The 18,362-nt window shown below is 44.3% G+C and overlaps 1 protein-coding gene across 3 annotated transcripts in view; it reads right to left on the bottom strand.

The window, feature by feature from the left end:
* Loxhd1 (lipoxygenase homology PLAT domains 1) overlaps nucleotides 1-18,362 on the bottom strand; it is a 136,889-nt gene that overhangs the window by 97,196 nt on the left and 21,331 nt on the right. For all 3 annotated transcript variants that reach the window (XM_076837038.2, XM_076837039.2, XM_076837040.2), the window contains exons 5-6: nucleotides 8,182-8,280; nucleotides 463-611 (exon numbers count right to left, since the gene is read on the bottom strand). In XM_076837038.2, coding sequence (XP_076693153.2) covers nucleotides 463-611; nucleotides 8,182-8,280 — 248 coding nt within the window. The remainder of the gene's footprint in view (nucleotides 1-462; nucleotides 612-8,181; nucleotides 8,281-18,362) is intronic.

The following is an 18,362-nucleotide window of genomic DNA, read 5'->3' as shown; positions in this document are numbered from 1 at the left end:
TGCAGGCCTCGCTTCTTCCTGCACGGGCTAAGAACATCTGAGCGACCGTGTGAAGTCCAACTTGGAGTCCCTGAGTGTAGACTGGTGGGGAGTGTCAGCTGTCATTTAGCAGATCTCCCTCCCTGGAGACGTCACCTGATTGAGTAGGCCTCTGTTCTGCCCAGATAAGGGAACCACACACTCACAAGGCAACTGGGGAGCCCAGAGGGTCTCCTCCCTCCCACCAGAATCAGGGAAAGTTTCACAGTGGAGTCCTGAAGGATGCTTAGGCTCTGGCTAAGTCAGATGAGAGAACCGAGCTTTCTAGGAAGGTGCTAACAAGGGTGAAGCCTTGGCGGCCATCAGAGAGCAGTGTGGCTGGCCAGGGGACTTGGGTAGCAGAGTAGACACAGATAGACCTTCTGAAGAGCCAGACTCTCCCCTCCCAGGCCCCAGAGACCATAGACAAGCCCCGAAACCTACCTTGGACAGGAACCAACCCGCAGACCCCCCCTTGTTGTTGTGGCCCACATTGATCTTCATCAGCTGCCCCAAATCTGGGGCATCCAGCATGAACTTGTCTTCGGCTCCCTTTTCAAAGTTGTCCTTTTCATTTTCCAGCCTACGCTCTCCTGTAGGCACAGAGGCAAGACAGTCACAAAAGACCGGAAGAAAGAACCAATTCCAAGCCTCAATGGTCCCTCCCCTGAAAGAACTCTAGCAAAGTCCAGGGCGGCTCCCCACCGAGATCTAAGGGCTCCTTACATCCCTCCAGTCTCTGGCAAGGCAAGGATTGGCCTCCCGTGTGGCTGGTACCCAGGTCCCATAATGGGGCTTTTGGTTTCTGCCCTTGTCTGGAGCTCTTATCCCAGTCCACCTATTTGTACCCACATCCGTAGACCCAAAGCCCTGCCTTGCTGTTCCCTATTATTCATCCTGATCGGGAACATTGACCATGGCAGTTGGCAGAAGGCCTGTGACTGGGACCCTGATATCAGCTTCAGACTTCCTTAGAGCTGGCTCCTTTTCTACGAAACAGTGCCAAACGCTATTATCAGACACTGCTGGTTGTTTAACATGAATTTTTTATGCTATTCCTCACCACAATCCAAGAAGGAGATACTATTAACTCCATCTTGCAAATGAAGAAAACAGAAAAGTTGAATACCTTGCCAAAAGGCTCATGGGTAATAAGCAAAGAGGCAGGACTCTATTCTCACTTGTTCCTCCTGCTTTGCAATTTTCCATCCCATGTTTCCTTGATTATGGGGGTGCCGGTCAGATTCGCCTCACCACCCAGTCTAACCACCGACTTTTTTGTTTAAACCATCTTGTGTTCTTTCTTTTCTAAAATTTAGTTATCTATTTTTTTTTTCAAATTTTACATTGTGATGTTGAAACTGAGAGAAAATAATATTAGTCTTATACCCTTGCCTCAATGTAAGAGCATAGCAAATGTTAACATTTCGTCTAGTTTGCTTCAGATTTTTTTTTTTAAGGAAATAATGTGTTTAAAGCCTCTCTGTTCCTCTCTCCCTTCTCCTCCCTTCCCCAAACAAACACTCCCCTCAGTTTGGCATGTACTATCCCCATACACATGTGAGCATCCGGAAGAAAAATATACTACTTCTGCAGGTTTCAGAATGCTGCATAAATAATACCATCATGCACATTTGACGGCCTCAAATTTCTCATCTGTACAATAGGGATGGTAATAGGGCCTCCCTCATAGTGTCTCCATGGAGCGGGCTGCATCAGTACACACACACTTCAGGCAGGCCCTGGGGCATGTTAGGTACCAGGGCAGGGTGCTATTGCTGGGGTTGTTGCTGTTGTTCTGGTATCATTCACATATTTCATGCAACTTGCTTTTTTTTTCAGTGAGTGCTATGCTTTTGAGAGAACCCTGTTGATGGTAGTAACTGGTTCATTCAACAAATGGCCCTCTAATAGTCATTGCATGGAAGAGGCTCCTGTCTATGCATTTTCCTACTGATGGATATTTAGCTTGTCTCTCTTTGTTTTTGCAAATAGCAATGAATTGGACTCTTCTGTACCCTTTCCTGCTGCACATTCATAAGAACTGATCTGAGCAGACACCTACCAGCAGGGCTGCTGGACCCTGGGGTGCACTCATCTGCAGCTTGTGGGGTATGGCAAAATGGCCCTGCAAAATGACCAGATGACAGTAATTTCCACCAGAAAAGTTTGAAGATTCCCACAATCACTATTAGCATCAATTTTTTTAAAATTCTTATACAATGTATATAGAATGGTATCTGACTATGGCTTTAACTTAATTTGCATTCCCCTACTTATTTGGAGAGACTGAGCACATGTTTTATGCTGCCTATATATGCCACCTAGCTCTTGCTCTTCTGTAACTTTTCTGCTTGTATCCTTTATTTTATTTTTCTTTTGTATGTTTCTTGCCTATTTTTTTTAATCATTCAGATATTTTTCTTGTGATAATAGACTTCAACAGTATTTTCCTTTGTTTTTGTGCTTTTGGTGAATTACTTAAGAAGCCCCATCCTTATTAAAGTGAAAAAGATACTCTCTTAAAGTTCCTTCTAAAACATGTTATGATTTTCTTTTTCACATTGAAGGCTTTAACCCATCTGGAAGCTATTTTTGTGCACAGTGAAAGGTAAGGATCTAATTTTATCTTTTCTGAAATGGTTAGGCAATTGTTCAAACACCAGTAATTAAATGTCTCATCTTTTCTCTCTGATTTATAATGCCATCCCTATGAGTGTTTCTAAACTCTATTCAGTTCCATTAGTCTATTTTATTTATCCTTTCACCAATATCACACTGTTTTAGTTTTTAAGAGACCTACAGTGTCTGGCAGGGTAAATATCCCCATATTATTAATATTGTCCATATTATTTTTATTATTCAAAATTATTTGGCAATACTTAGCCCTAAGTGGTTCTACATGAATTTTAACAGTATCTTCTGCTACAGGGATTGGTATTTGGGATTTTGACTGAAATTGTATTGTATTATAGAATCACCTGGGAAAATCTTAACTTAAAGAGTTTGAGTATTTTCTCGTATATGAACATTTTTCCATTTTTAAAAATCATAATCTTTTTTTTTTTTTTTGGCCCGGGTGAGGGACAATAGGGGTTGAACTTAGGGCCACTCAATCACCAAGCCACATTCCCAGCCCTATTTTGTATTTTATTTAGAGACAGGGTCTCACTGAGTTGCTTAGTGCCTCGCTAAGTGGCCAAGGATGACTTTGAACTTGCAATTCTCCTACCTCAGCCTCCTGAGCTGCTGGGATTATAGGCGTGCGCCACTGAGCCCAGCTAAAAAACACATTCTTATATATTCCCTTCAACAAAAATTAATTTTCCTGAAATATGCTCTTTTACAAATATTCTTAGGTTCCACATAATTGCTAAAACAAATAGTATGTATTTAAATTAAATGTTTGATTGCTTGTTTTCATTAATTTTTGTATATATTAGTCTTATATCTAGTACCTTTGTTAAATCTTCTAATTGTGAATTCTCCTGGATTTTATTGATTTTTTTTGTATGAAAAGGAAAACTTGTTCTTTCATTTTCAACCATCTTTGCTTGTGTCTCTCTCTTTTTTTCCCCCCTAAACCTTTTTTTATAGCCTTAGGACTTTAAGTACTGTGATGAATAGAAATAATGATTAGTGTGTTTTTGAGATAATTTTACTTTTTCTATTTAATCTGTTATTGCAATAAATTAAACGAGTAGGTTGACTAATGTTAAATTATCCTTGAATTCCTAGAATAAATGGTATAGGGTAGAAATTATTTATTGTTTATGTGATTATTTATTTATAAATTTAGGGTGCTAACGGATTTATTAACATTTATTTAGGCTTTTTTGGTCTTTGTTCATAAATGAGGTTAATCTATGTACATTTCTTTCTCTTAAAAGAAATGCCTGGTTTGGGAATCAAAATTCACAAAATGAACTAGTGCTCAATACCACTTTCCCTATTCTTTGAAACAATTTGAATAAGATGGAAATTAATTATGTCTTAAATAGTTGGTGTTTTTTTTGCCCAATCTTTTGAGTCTGATGTCTTAGGTGAATTCTAATTGCTGCTCTAATTTCTTTAATGATTACAGATCTCTTTGGAAACTAACTACTGCAAGTCCTTGAGACAATCAATCCTTTTAAGATGCTGAGACCAAAGATCAAGTTATATCATATAGTGATAATCACAAGGCTTAGACCCAGCCTCTTTACCATGCATGGGACAATCATGTATTCCTCTAAGTGATGAATGCTAACATAGCAAAGAGGATCAGAGGCCAACAATCTCCATGCCATATTCTTCCTGGACCCCAACCCCAAGAAAGATGCTAATGCAGAACAAAGACCCCACAGCCTCAGAATCATTGTCTGTCTCCAAGGTCTTAGTGGGAACCCTAGTATGTGATGGATACCCGAGGCTTTCACACCTGCTACCGGTACTGTCTCTGTTAGTTCTACCCAATAAATTTTGTTCTTGATGATGATGCCGATGATATATATTCTATCAGACTTTTCACATTACAATTTCTTCCTCGATCAATTAACTACATGGAAATGTGTTTTTGTTGAGAGGTTAGTGTTCCTTCTAATTTCACTACCTATGATCAAAGAATGTTGTCTCTATATTATTGACCCATACAGCTTTGTGGTTTTGTATGTGGTTACTACGTGCTTGAAAAGAAAATGTATTCTCTACCAGTTGGATGCAGAAATCTGCATACTTCTACTAGATCAAGCTTATAAATTGTGTAGCTAAGATCTTCTCCACTCATACTAAATTTTTATCCACTTGACTTATCAATTGTTGAGAATGTTGTATTAAAATCTCCCTCATCATTGTGTATTTTTCAAGTTACTCCAAGAATTCTGTTAATTACTGCTGACATATTTTGGAAATATTGCTGTTAAATTTAAACAAATTCAGAACTATGGTATTATTCTTTTTGTCATTCTTCCTTTTACCATTGTCTAGCAAAGTAGTTTACCTTCGACAGATATGAATAGCCATGCCACTTTCCTTCCTGTTGTTGCTATTTACCTATTTATTCCAACTCATTTCTTTTCAAATATTCTGCATCATCTATTTAAGCTCATTGTTTTTTCTCCTCTCACATAATAGGGTAATATTTATGTTTTAACTAAGTTTTTCTAAGTTTTTTTCTATTGATACATTTATCTAAATTTTGCTATTAGTCATGTTTTTTCTTTGCTTCTCTTTCCTCATTTCTTTCTATTGGTTTGATTCTTCATTCCTTTGTATTTGTTCTATTGATGTGTAGATTATATATTTCTATTTTGGGTGGGCACTTTTACAATTTTAATATTCATGCTTGACTTATTAAAATGTGCAATTAATCCTTTACAAAATCTTTTGGGGGTGGGAAGATGGACTATGGCCCCAAAACCTCATTCTGTTTTAAATCTCCCTAGCCACTTTCCTTCTCAAATATTATTGATTTTAAGTGTTTGAGATCCACATTTCTTCTTGCCCTTATGTTCAACATTATGACAAGGTTTTTATGCAGTTAATGCCTTTTTAGATTTATTACATAGTCATGGATTTTTTTTATTCACAGTTGGTTCTTGTCTCTCACTTTGTTCAGCGCACAATTTTCTTTTTCTTAAAGTACTGCCTTCAGGGGTTTAAGTATCAATCTAGAAATGGTAAATTCTATATCTCTTTGTTGACGTGGAAATTTGCCCATTTTGCCTTATTCTGGAATGATGACCTCGCTGGTGTAGAATTATAGGCTGACATATATTCTGGCTCAGAATATTGAAGATATTATTACATGGATTTATGCCTCTTGCTACTAGGAATTTGCTATCAATTTAACTATTGTTTTCACAGAAGGCGATCTGCCAAATCTGCTTCCTTCTAAGATTTTTCTTTGTGCCTTTGGTTTCACCGTAAGGTATCTAAATGTAGGTTTGTTTTTATGTAACCTGTTCCATGACTCCTTTTGCTTCTTTAATCTGAAGATTCATATCTTTGTTCCATCCTAAAAAAGTTTGTCATTGTCACTTTGAATATTCCCTCACCTGTTCTGCATATTCTGTTTTTTAAATTCCTATTCACCACATCAATTAGCCCTTTCCATTCTTTCCTTCATTCCCATGACTTCTCATTTTTATTTTTCAATCTTTTTGCCTCTGTGCTAAATGAATATTTTGCTCATATTTATCTTACAGTTCACTAGTTCTGTTTAACTATTTCTAGTTGTATTGTTTAACTCATCTAGTAAACATTTATCTTTAGCAATCATATTTCATTTCCTGTATTCCTGTTTACTAATTCTCTGTTCAACTATTTCTAATTGTATTGTTTAACTCATCCAATGAGTTAAAAAAAAAAAAGCTTAACTATATTTAGTAGCCATATTTTCATTTCCTGAATTCCTGTTTGATTCTTTCTCAAAATTTGCTGTTTTTTTATTGTCTTATTTTCTCAATTACCTTTTACATGCACTTAATAGGTTTGAACAATTTAAGATATAGGCTTCCTCAGAATTTCTCCATTATCTGAAATGCCTAAGGATTTAATCCTTTTTTATTATGTTCATTTTTTAAATTTGTTCTTTTTAGTTATATGTAACAGTAGAATATATTTTGACATATAATACATACATGGAGTATAACTTCCCATTCTTGTGGTTGTTCATGTCATGGAGTTATACTAGTCATGTATTCATATATGAACATAGAAAACTAATGTCCAATTCATTCTACTGCCTTTCCCATGTCCATCTCTCTTCTTTTTCCCCCATTCCCCCGCCCCACCCCCTCCAATCCAGTGAACCTCCACTCTCACTCCACTGCCTATTGTGAGTCAGCATCTGCATATCAGAGAGAACATTTAGCCTTTGATTCTTTGAGATTGACTTATTTCACTTGGTATGATAGTCTCTAGTTCCATCCATCCTGCAAATGGCATAATTTCATTCTTCTTTATGGCTGAGTAATATTTCATTGTGTCTATGTACCACATTTCTAAGAATTTAATCTTATTATTTGTTGTGTTGATTTTTGCTTATTGTGACCTTGAGTGTTTTGTAGTTTGGGAAAATAAACTCATCTCTAGTACTTTATTGTGAAAATCTTGTGCAGTCTCCCAAATGCTTACATCAAGTACTTGAAGGTATTTATTACTGCCATGGAACAAATGTTCTAGGGAAAGCAGCTTTCCAAATCACACTTTTAGTATAAAATCAGACCTTGAGCCCACATGTGATATAAACCTAAGGTATCAATTTCTCAACAATTTTTTGAAATTTTAGTGATATTATAGAGAGAAGTTTACTGATGAGTAAATTTTTTCCTGGTCTATTTTTTCACTGAAGATGTTTCTATGAAATTTCAGTGCTTCTGGCTTTATGTGCAGCTCTAATTTCAAATATCCTGCCTCATGCAGGGCCAAGGTCTCATTTTCTGACCCCCAGATGGGTATAAAAACCTATTCTCTAGATTGTTGGGCATGAAGCTCCCTCCTTCTAAGAGTCATAACATCAATTCATGGTTAATATTTGAGTTCCCTCTTCATTTCTGGCACCTGGTGAGTTCTCTTTTATTCCCTTATAAGCTCAACAATACATTTTGAATTCTTCAATATATTTTATCCAAAATTCCCATGTCTCTGTAGCTTCTCTGACCCCTATACCACTGAATTGGCAGAAGCAGGAGAGAACCACCTGTCTCAGTTCTCTTGACCTGAACTTCTCACCAGCACCTGCAGCTGTATTTGTCCTCATTTCCTGCTTCTACTGTGAAGGCAATTCTAACTGTCCCCTGGCCCCGTTCCAATATGAGCCAATTCACTGCTCTGGAGCAGACCATACCCAGCCACAACCCCATGCATAGCTTGGATGGGCACAGAGCTTATGGAGTTGAAGAGAGGCAGTAATCCCTGGAGATGCAGAGATTGGGTCTAGGATGTAAACCAATTTTAATCAACCCCCAAACCAGGCATTCTTTATTCTGAAAACATAAATCTTACAACACAGCATGGACAGCCCAACACTCCAGACAGGCCATGACAAACCACATCTCTAGATATTCCAGAGAGGAGCCCAAAGGGGGCTCGAGCTGCCTTCCTCTGCCAGGGCTGTGGGAAATAGCTCATCTAAAAGGCAGTGCTGGGCAAGGCTTGTGAAAAAGGATTCAAACCCATTACCTGTGTCTCCATACTCTCCAAAGATATTGATGAAGACGTCAGCATCCGTCCCTGCACCAATTACATCGCCAGTGTACACCTTGATTTCATATTTGTTACCTGGAAATGAAGACAGAGGAAGCCTTGGCTCATTAAGCTCCTAAGGAAAACAGGCCCATCCTCTAGAGTGTTGAGCACGGAGGCTCCCTTCTTCTAAGAGCCACAACATAAATTCCTCATTAATACTTTGATTCTGAGCTACCATTCACCCTTCTCCCCAGCAAGGCACAAATTGTCATCGTTATTGTCAATAACAGAGCAAGAAATAAATCATTCAACACTGGTTCCAAATGGTCATTATTATACTGTATGCAGCACATAAATCAGAGCTGGTGGGAACCTGCTGTTTTTATCTACTGACATGTTGCCTTGGGATGTCTACCCAAACCCAAGATGCCAACCAACCCACCAGCGTATCTCCCTTGAACTGTTGAAATGCCTCCAGCTGGGTTCCCTGCATCTCCTTTGCCTTCTCCAATATTTTTCCCACACTGTACCACAATGTGGAAATTCACTAGGGAAATTGGATTCTGCAGATGAAAATTAAATTCATATGTAGTTTGTCAAGGCCATAACTAATCCACAGGAGCACCATGATAGCCAACAAATACATGCTTAGGGGTTCTTTTTTTCAAAGACCTGTATCTGCTTCTTGTGTCTTTGTTCCAATCACTGCACAGAAATTCTCTGTGAGCCCCAGACTACCTCAAGGGGACCCAGAGGTCAATGTAAACCTGGCACCATGATGAATTCTGCCATCTCTCCCCATCTGGAGTCCTCTTTGGGGTGTGATCAGAGGAAGAAGACTCTTCCAGATTTTATTTAGTGCCAATAATCCCAAGAGCTGAGACAATCCTTCCTCTCTCTTTCCCTTCCTATGTGGCTTTCCATTTTTTGTGTAGCAGAATTCTTTGTATCAGATGTCTAATGCCCAACCTGTGAAACTGATAACACCAGACCTCTTTAGATTGAGGCCCATCGTCCTGACCCCTTGTCCAACTCCTTTCTAGAGTCTTCCCTGACCCCCACTCTGTCTCCCAGGAGGTATTTATCCTCTGTATTCTTCTTCAGCTCTGCTCTGTCCTCAATGTCATGTTGAATCAGATTTCCTAAAACCCCAAGTCCCAGGAAAGTTGTTCATTGCGAAGCACTGCCTTTGGGAAGGAAACACAACATCATCCACCTCTACCCCTGCCCGCAGTACAGGCCAGCCCTGTGAGATGATGTGGCACCAATTCCGGAGGGAACTCCAGCACCCTCTGCACAGCTTGTACACATTGGTCTTTGGCTGTGAGAACATGGAGCCTAAAGCAGACAGGCAGCGTCTTCTCTTTCTCTCCTCAGTCCTCACTTAGCAAAATCCACCAATGGGAGAGGACAGAATCCTCCAATCCTTGCTCCTAAGTGAAGGCTCCTGGAGGAACAGCCACTCTCCGACTCCACCCTTCTTGCCTAACCATGAAGATCCCCTGAGATAGCAGCTGGAACCAGAACCTTCAGAGGGGGCCAGACCAGGGAACTCCCAGGCTAGGAGCTTGAAATATGAGCCACCCTGAAGTTGCCTGGAAGGGTTTGGGAGAGCTAAAGTTTCCCTCTTTATAATTTAACCCACAAATTTCAATTCTGTCTTCTGGAATAATTCATAGTACTGGCTTCTCTTTCCACAAATGCTTCCCAGCCCCTCCTGCTTCATGTGCCTGGTCCCCTTGGAGTCCTCTTGTCCCTGCAGTCTGACCAATGCTCAGAAACAGCCTTCAGAGCCTGCCCAGGACCCCCATCATCCTGGCATCTCCAGCCCTGGGGCCCTGGGCAAATTGCCACTATAAAGAGGAGTCTTGAGTTCTGGTAGAGTGAACCCTGGACTGGAGCTGGGAATGGTTGTGAATTCCCCCACGACCTCCTGTGCCCCCTGCCAGGGGTCAGCAAACTTTTTCTGTGAATTACCAAATAGGAAATATTTTCAGCTTTGTGAGCCATTTGGCCCAGGTGGCATCCTAGGTCTGTCCCATGGGCTATAGTTTGACCATGCTGCCCTCTGTCTTGTGCTCTCAGGCACAGTTCTGTGTGTTTCTAGGCAAGGACCACAGGACTCTGCTCTCTGTGCCCTGGGATGGGTACAAATCTGCGTGGCATGAGGTGATCAATGCCTGCTGTAGGACTGTAAGAGCACAACCTAAGCACTGGCTAAACAGACCTGTTGAGGTGAAGCACCTCCTGTGTTAGTAAACAGGGCCAGATTTCCCTGCCCCCACAAATGTGTGACTAGTCTAAACCTGGAGGTTCCCTGGGTCTCATAAAAAAGGGGACCTGGTCTGGGGCTTTCCAAAGGTTAAGACAGCTCCAATCCTATCACCTTAGGAATCATGCCTTTAGCACATGGCCTGGCTGGAGGCCAGGAGCAGAGAGGAAAAGAGGTGAAGGTCAAGTTGGATGAGGGCCAGCAAGGCATTTACTCCTCTTCCAAGAAGAGTGAGCAAACATGGAGAAATGACCTCATGGCCAATGATGGGGAACTTGCTCAAGCCAGCACAAGAGCTGGCTTGTGATTTACCCATGTTGTGTGTTGTCTGTTGTAACATTTCCCTAGAACTGATTTCTCTCTGGCCTTTATGGCAGGCTGCGGTTAACTCTTACAGAAGCTTCCTGCAAATTAGAAAAGAGAATCCCGGCTGGGTGTGGTGGTGCACACCTATAATCCCAGCAACTGGGGAGGCTGAGGCAGGAGGATTGCAAGTAGTGAGACCCTAAGCAACTTAACAAGATCCTCTCTCAAAATAAAAAATTACAAGCGTAGTGGTAAAGCACCCCTGGGTTCAATCCCAGTATTTAGAGGGAAAAAAAAAAAAAAAAATCCCTTCCTCAAGACACTTTACTGCCATCTGTTGGATAATCATAACAAATACAGAGATCTACAACCTTCCCTTTACAGAAAGTGTCTCCTTATATAGCTGCACTGGTGCAGGGCCTGACCTTTACATCTGAGCCCAGCAACCCTACTTCTCAGGCAGTGGCCTCCTGCCACTAAAGGTCACTGTGAGCTCAGAGTGGCCAAACTAAGGAAGCATGGCTCAGAACAATATATAATGAGGGTACAGAGCAGGGGTTAGGCTAGTCACACAGTGCCTTGAGAAGCCACACAGAACTGAGCTGGGGTCCTGTGCTGGTGGAATTAGTTGCAGCCTAAGACAGGTTTCCTGCCCCAAGGCCACAGCAATGAACTGTCTAATGTCCTTTCTTCTTGGTGACTACACAGTCAGTCCTACCTTCCCACTGCAGGCCCCATGGTGGAGGCAAAGGCTGCACCCTTCAAACAGGAAATCTGTCCCTGAAGGCCGGCGGAAGCTGCCTGCGTGGGCTTCCAGAAAAGGCAGGCACCGGCAGGCCCCAGCTGCCTGCCTGCCTGCGCCGGGTGCGCCAACCGCCCCCACAGCCTCCCCTACGCTCTGTCTGGAACAGTCAGCGCAGAGCAGCGACGGAAAGCATCAGAGAGCTGCCTGGGGAGGTAGGGGGAGGCACAGGGATGAGCGAGTTGGCCCCCCAAATCCTGGGCCACTTGCACAGCTGAGCCTGGCTGAGCCCAATGACAGAAGTCAAGCACGTGGCCATGGCTAAGCCTGTCCCCTGGGGAATGGACCGTCCCACACCCAGTGTGACTTGAGCCTCTGCGATGCTCACGTGGTCCGGACTCTTTCAGGAGGCAGAGGCTCATGAATGAATGGACGGATGCTGTTTCTTTCCCTTCCCTTCCCCTATCCCCGCATCCCATGAGCATGGAACGTGGCCTTAGTCATTTTGGCAGGTGAGGGCTGGGAAGGAGGCCGATCAGGCTTGATTCCACCCCACCCGCAAGTGAATCTGCACCGGCTCACACCCAACACCCCTCACTTCCGCTTACTGAGAGCCCAGTTGCTGGAAGTGAGATCTCACAGGCGGTACGTAGGTGGAGATGAAAATGGAGAGGGAGAGCAGCTCAGCGGGACTGCCCTGGGGTGGGGGGGGCGGTGAGGAGGAATGTTCTCTCCCAGCCAGGGGAGCCCATACCTACTCAAGCCTGCACAGGGGCCGGGGGAACCCAGGATGGGCAGGTAGGGCAGTGCTGGGTCATGACCACTGACCAGGGAATCCCTCCCAGGCCCAGGAACTTGAGTGCTCCCTCCCCACATGATGTCCCCCGAAAAGGGACTGCCTCAGGCCCAGAGCTCCTAGTGCCCCAGTGTGTCCAATACCAGTAGGTGAAACCCACCTCCAGTTGTCTCCTTTCCAAGCTCCTCACAGTCTGTGGGACACACTCCCAACTCCTGGGACCATATGCGAGATTCCCCCGGCAAGATCCCAGGCCTCTTTCTCAGCTTCCCCCCATCTCACTTGGCCTCTCCTCCTCTGTCAGCCTCTCATGGTCTGAATGCCCTTGATCTTGCTGCCCTTGCAAACACACCAATGAACTAAAATAAAAAGCGCTTCCAACACTTACTGAGGACCCAAAGGGGCCAGTCACATCTCTCACCTCATTTAATCCTGCCAAGATGGACCCTCTTGCTACTACTGTCACGATTGGACTGATGAAGCAAAGGAAGCAGAGGGTCAAGAACTCAACCAAGTTCACAGTTGGAAACGGTGAAGCCCAGATTTGGACTGAAGAGTTGTGAACACAAGGGCTCTCTGTTCCCTGTCATCGCACCCACCAGCCAGGCCCAGCTCACACCCCAGGCTCTCTTAGAAGTACCCACCTCCCAAGCCACAGTGGCCTGCTCCCAAATTCCCAGTATCTGAAGTGCTCATTTGACACTTATCATGGGCCCGAAAACATGAGGCCCTGGATTGACCTCAGCTGAGCCTGGTCGACAATGGCATTAGAACATCAGTTGTCAATAATTATTTCTGGGCAATTAAAAAAAAATCACTCTACTTCTTTCATCACACACAGATAGTATATTTTCCTTGGGGTTAAGAAAAAAAAAAAAAAAAAAACACCTCTTCAAAGTTAGCCTGATGCTCTCAGGTGTGGAAACGTGGCGTGGGGCATAGAGAAGCTTCCAGTTTTCCTATCCCACCTTGCTCATCCCTGAATCCAAATCACCCAAGCCCTACAGAGCTCTTTCCAGACCTGTCACTCATCTTCAGTCACTTGTCTTCCTTTGCCCCAACACCATGGCTCTTAGAAGACCTTTCCCACCCACGTCCGCATCCCGGGCTCACTTCCTTCTCAGACTCCACCTCAGCGCTCACCTGATCCTCTCCTATCTCTGGAGAACCAGTTCTACTCTCCCGAAGCTGGAGGCACTGGAACTTCACTCAGCCTTTCTGCAAGGCAGGTGAGTCCCATGTATCAAAGATTAAACATTCTGCAAAACCCTTGAACCAATCATGCAGTCCTGTGCATAGCAACTCCTTTATGGTAAGAGAGTAATTATTCTCATAAATTACCTTTAAGGATGTCTATCATAGCATTGTTAATAATAACCCCAAATTGGGAACAACCTAAAACTTTCCAAAAATAGGGGGTTCTTTGCACAAACTATGATATTCTTTCATTTATGGACTACTATACAGCCATTTAAAATAATGGTTAGAAGATTATTCAGTGTTATACTATAGTATTAAGTGAAAAAGATGGTTACAAAACTGAGTATAATATAATACCATTGTTAAGCAATATATTACTGTTTAATACATTTATGCACCAAACAAAACAAAACAAAAAACCAGAAAGGAAATTCACCAACATGTTAGCAGGGGTGTCTCCAAAGCAATCTTCCACAGAGACTGAGTTCAAGTCTCTGGGTTTACTCCTGGCTCCATCCTGACCCAGAAACTAACTTATCTTTAGGTAATTTCATCTGTGAAATGGGCATAGTTAAAAATACCTTCCTCATGGGTTGCTATGGAAATAAATGGATTTTATGATAGATGTCAGGAAGATAGACCATACATGATAGATAGATAGATAGATACATAGATAGATACATAGATAGATGGATGACAGGCAGTTTCTTGAGCATGATATCTGATATTGAATAAACATTGAATAGAAATTGCCCATTACCATATTTGGGTGATGGAATTATAGAAGATTTTCTTCTTCTTTTGCCTATTTATACAATACTTTTGATTTTTTTACAATGGCCATATTTTTTCTTCTGTGATTGACAATTAGAGTTGCCTAAAGCCAATACTTGAATACTTTCTCTGTAGTTTGGAAGGAATCTTTGAGAACTTCTGCCAGCCTGTTATACCCTGAAATTGACTTTGGTACCAAAAGCCCTTGAGTGGGTCAGAGCGGCCACAAGGCTGGATGGAGGGTTGAGGATTAGATGGAAGAAGATCGAAACAGGGCCACCAGATAGACTAGGTAGTAGGCACCTTTCTGTGACTTGCACTGGGCTCGCCCCAGCCAACCCCTGGAAGCTAGGGAGGGTTCCATCAGCAAGGCACTGGTGCTGGAATGGACACCAACTACTGGATCAGGGCCAAGGCGGTTTCTGTATCATGTGTTCAAGTGTTTAGGGATACAAACTGGGGCACAGAGAAAGTGCTATTTCCATCAGTAGAAAAAAATTATTTTAAACACCTGTTTAAAAACAAGAATCAGCAAGTTTAGAGCAAATATATCATTTCTGCATTCTGCAAAGATTCTGGCTGCTGGACTGAAGGGGAATGTTCTGGCTGGCAGTGGCCCTGGGTGGGGGCGGAGGTCACAGTGAAACTGTGGCATGTGAATGAGACTGTGCTGAAGGAGCCCATGATTTCCCCAAGGGCCCTCATTCTACTGCAGCCCGGAAACTCCTTGTCACCCACAAGGACACTTGAGCATCTCCTCCTCCACGAAGCTCTCTGATTGCCCTTGCACTGGGCCCCTGTTGGCCTGGCCACCTCCACTCAGAGCTTTCTAGCCCTCTTCGTTGGGATTCTCTCCCGGCCTGACTCTCATGTCTAGACTGTAAGCTCCTAGAGAGGAGATGAAGAGATTCCAGGAGATTCCAAAATAATCCACTCGTTGAGTCACTGAATGAATGAGTCGGGAGCAGCAGAGGCAGAGCAGCCGGAGCTGGCATGGCCAGCCAGGGCTCCAGCTCTGCGCCATGGTCGTACCGTGTGACCAAGGCCAGGTGGCTTCAGTCCCCTGGGCTTCCGTTTTCTCCCCTATGAAGTGGAGGAGGAGTAGACAATGTCCCTTCCAGTCCCAAAATTCTCTGATATGCCTCACTGGGGCTTCATTCAGAGCAGTTCTCTCTTCCCACTCTTTCCGGAGATGGTTTTCCGCAGTGCTAGGTGGGAGCACAAGGGGTGGGCGGGAAGCTGCTGTGAAGTTCAAAGGAGGAGAATGCGGCAGGCTGGCCCAGAGCTCCCCACCCTGAAGCTCTCGGCCCTGGGTCTGTGGGCCTGAGACCACCTCCACAGAGCGCAAAGGACAAGGACTCCCGAGCAGGAGCCACAGGAAATAGAGCCCTGACCAATGTTGAAGCTGGGTGTCAGGGAAATGCCAGGGACGGGGAGAAGGCTGGGGCTCCTTGCAGGTTTCAGTCACCTGCAAGGTTGCCAGTCTGCTCCCATGAGGCTTCCAAATCTGGGTCCAAGAGGGGATCCTGGCACCAGGCAGTTCCAAAGCCCTTACCAGTTCTAAGAGGCCCAAACTGAAGACTGTGCATCTCAGCATCAGAACAGGCCTGGAGGTGGGGCAAGAGGAAGAAGATATTGGGAGCTTAACCAGGGCACTGGCAGAGCTAGATTTGACCACAGAGCATGAGGGTCCAAGTCCAAGTGCGTAGGAGTAGGGAATATACAGAGGGTGGGATGTGCAGGTGGGATGAACTAGAGGAGAAGTTCCTACAGCAGAGGGTAGATAGCCCTTTTCCTCTTGCCCCATGGAAAAGGGATGGCCCTGGACCCACCCAGACTCCACTAATCCTCATAGGCTCCAAGGGGCCACTCGGTCTGCCCCAGATCTCAGTGCTGTTGGGTGGCATGGCAAAGCCAGAACCGGAACCCAGGATATACATTAGTCCCAAGTGCTTTCCGACCTAGAGAGCCATATCTTTAAATTAATGATTTAATCACACCATAGTATTATCCAATAGAATCTGGGAATAAGTCAGGGCCACTTGTTTCTTTGGCAGAGCCCCCGGGATGGATGTTTCTTGCACCAATCACCCGACTGAATTCATTTTGCATCTGCTCTTGCACCACACAGTCCTCTGGAAGGTCATAAGCCACTGCAGGTCAGTACCATTTTCACATGTCCATTCATCACAAACCCTTTCTTATCCCATAGTCTCCTCAAATGCACCATGAAGCATGCCCAGTGTGGTCTTGCCAAGACCAAGCACACATCCGAAGCTTCATGATAATCATTGTGCAGCCCAGAACAGCTGTCATGAAAGAATACCACAGTTACCTGATGAAATACCAAGGGTATGAAACGGTGAAGATGATGGGAACAAATATGACCCCATTTCTTCCTGTCCCAGGCTCTAGGCAGCTTTCAGGGAGGAGAAGGGGGAGGAGGAGGGGCCAATTCACCTACTCAAGACAAGCAGTCCAGGAAAGCATCCTCCCTCAGTCCAGATGAAAGCATTCTCCCCTCTCATGGCCACATGCATGCTCCTGGTCCACCTGCCCAAGGTGTTGTGAGCATTCTTTCCTCTAATAACAACTTTGGTCTTTTTGAAGCCTATAACAAGTATGGCTGCAGCCAGTTATGATTATTACATTCTTAATATTAATTCACCAAAGATGATTAAATGCCCCCTAGAAGAAGGGTTGTCCCTAACAAAGCCTAGGGAGCTAGGAGACCAGGTGGGGCAGACCAGGTCTCAAGACTGAGCTTAGGAACACAAGGGCCCTCTCCCTCCACTGCTGAGGAGGCCAGAGTCTGAAACAGCTGTGAGTCCCTGTGACCTCCCCTGGGTGTGAACAGCACGCAGGCCAGCTGGAACACAGCTCTGGCTTCAGAGGCCTGTCCGAGGCCAGCTGGCAGCACTTCCCCAAAGTGATGTGGTGTGGGCTCAATATTAGTTTAAACCATGGGATCACCTCGGAGCTCTCAAGGTGGGAGGCTCTGTGGGTTAGCACTGGGATGTGGGCAATTGCACCATCCATAGGTAGGAAGTGACATCAGACTGGCTATGAGATACCAGGCAGAGTCTGCCCTATAAAGGTCTTGTTCATGCCTTCCAACCAGGTGCAGACTCCCAGGTAAACTCTAAGATGCAGCACTATGTCATCCCGAATCTACCCAGAGAGATCACATGACCCCTCGGGCCTTGTAGGGCTCAGAGGGCCCTGCAACTTCCCCTTCAATCCTGCCTTACACCCACCCCGCCTCAGGAGTCAGATGGAGCTGGGTGACCCCATGTTCCCAGCCTGTGTAATTCTGCAGAATGCTTATCAATTGTACCTAGGTGTCACAACCAGAAGTGACAATATCAAAGTGGAAGTATTGATGTCAGCAGGTGGAATAAATGGGGCAGACAACCTGCTAAGGTCCTTTGCCAGCAGAGCGCCAGAGAAAGCCAGTACTACAAAGGACTGAAGGGGACATCTGGTCCAATGTTCTAGTAAGAGGAGGAAACAGAAGTCACACAGTTGCTAAAGGGTAAGACTAGAACCCAGGGTCCACACCCATGAGAGCTCCACTACCCACCTCTGCTGCTGGTAAACGCACACATTTCTAACCAATGTTCATACAAACCTCTAAGTCCTAGGGGCAAGGCAACAGGTGCAAGTGAAAGAACAATCACCAGGTGGGATGGAGGAGACCCCAGAGTTACCCTCGGTGCCGCCTGAGCTTGGTTGGAGAGACAGACATATATTAAGTAATCAGAAGCCAAAAGGCAATTAATAGTCCCTGCAATCTGGTGTTTCTCAGTCATTCATCCAACCCCAAACACCTGAGGACTCCACCCCACCCCATCAGCTACGGTGGAGCATTCTGGCAGCTGCTAAGAGTGACGCTTCACAGCCTCAAAGTGTGGGGACTGAGCCTGGCTTCCAGCTAGGCGCTGCCATCCATGTGTGGATGTCAATGCAGCTTCTCAGCCCCTCTGGATTCTGGGTTGTCAAGAGGGTGAGCCATCCCAGGAAGGATTGAAGAAACCCTCCAGGAAGAGAGTCAGGCATTCATGGCAGAGGAAGGGATGCCAAGA

The sequence above is a fragment of the Callospermophilus lateralis genome, chromosome 17 (assembly GCF_048772815.1).
Source record: "Callospermophilus lateralis isolate mCalLat2 chromosome 17, mCalLat2.hap1, whole genome shotgun sequence".
Lineage (NCBI taxonomy): Eukaryota > Metazoa > Chordata > Mammalia > Rodentia > Sciuridae > Callospermophilus > Callospermophilus lateralis.
This window is presented reverse-complemented; position numbering and strand designations above follow the sequence as displayed.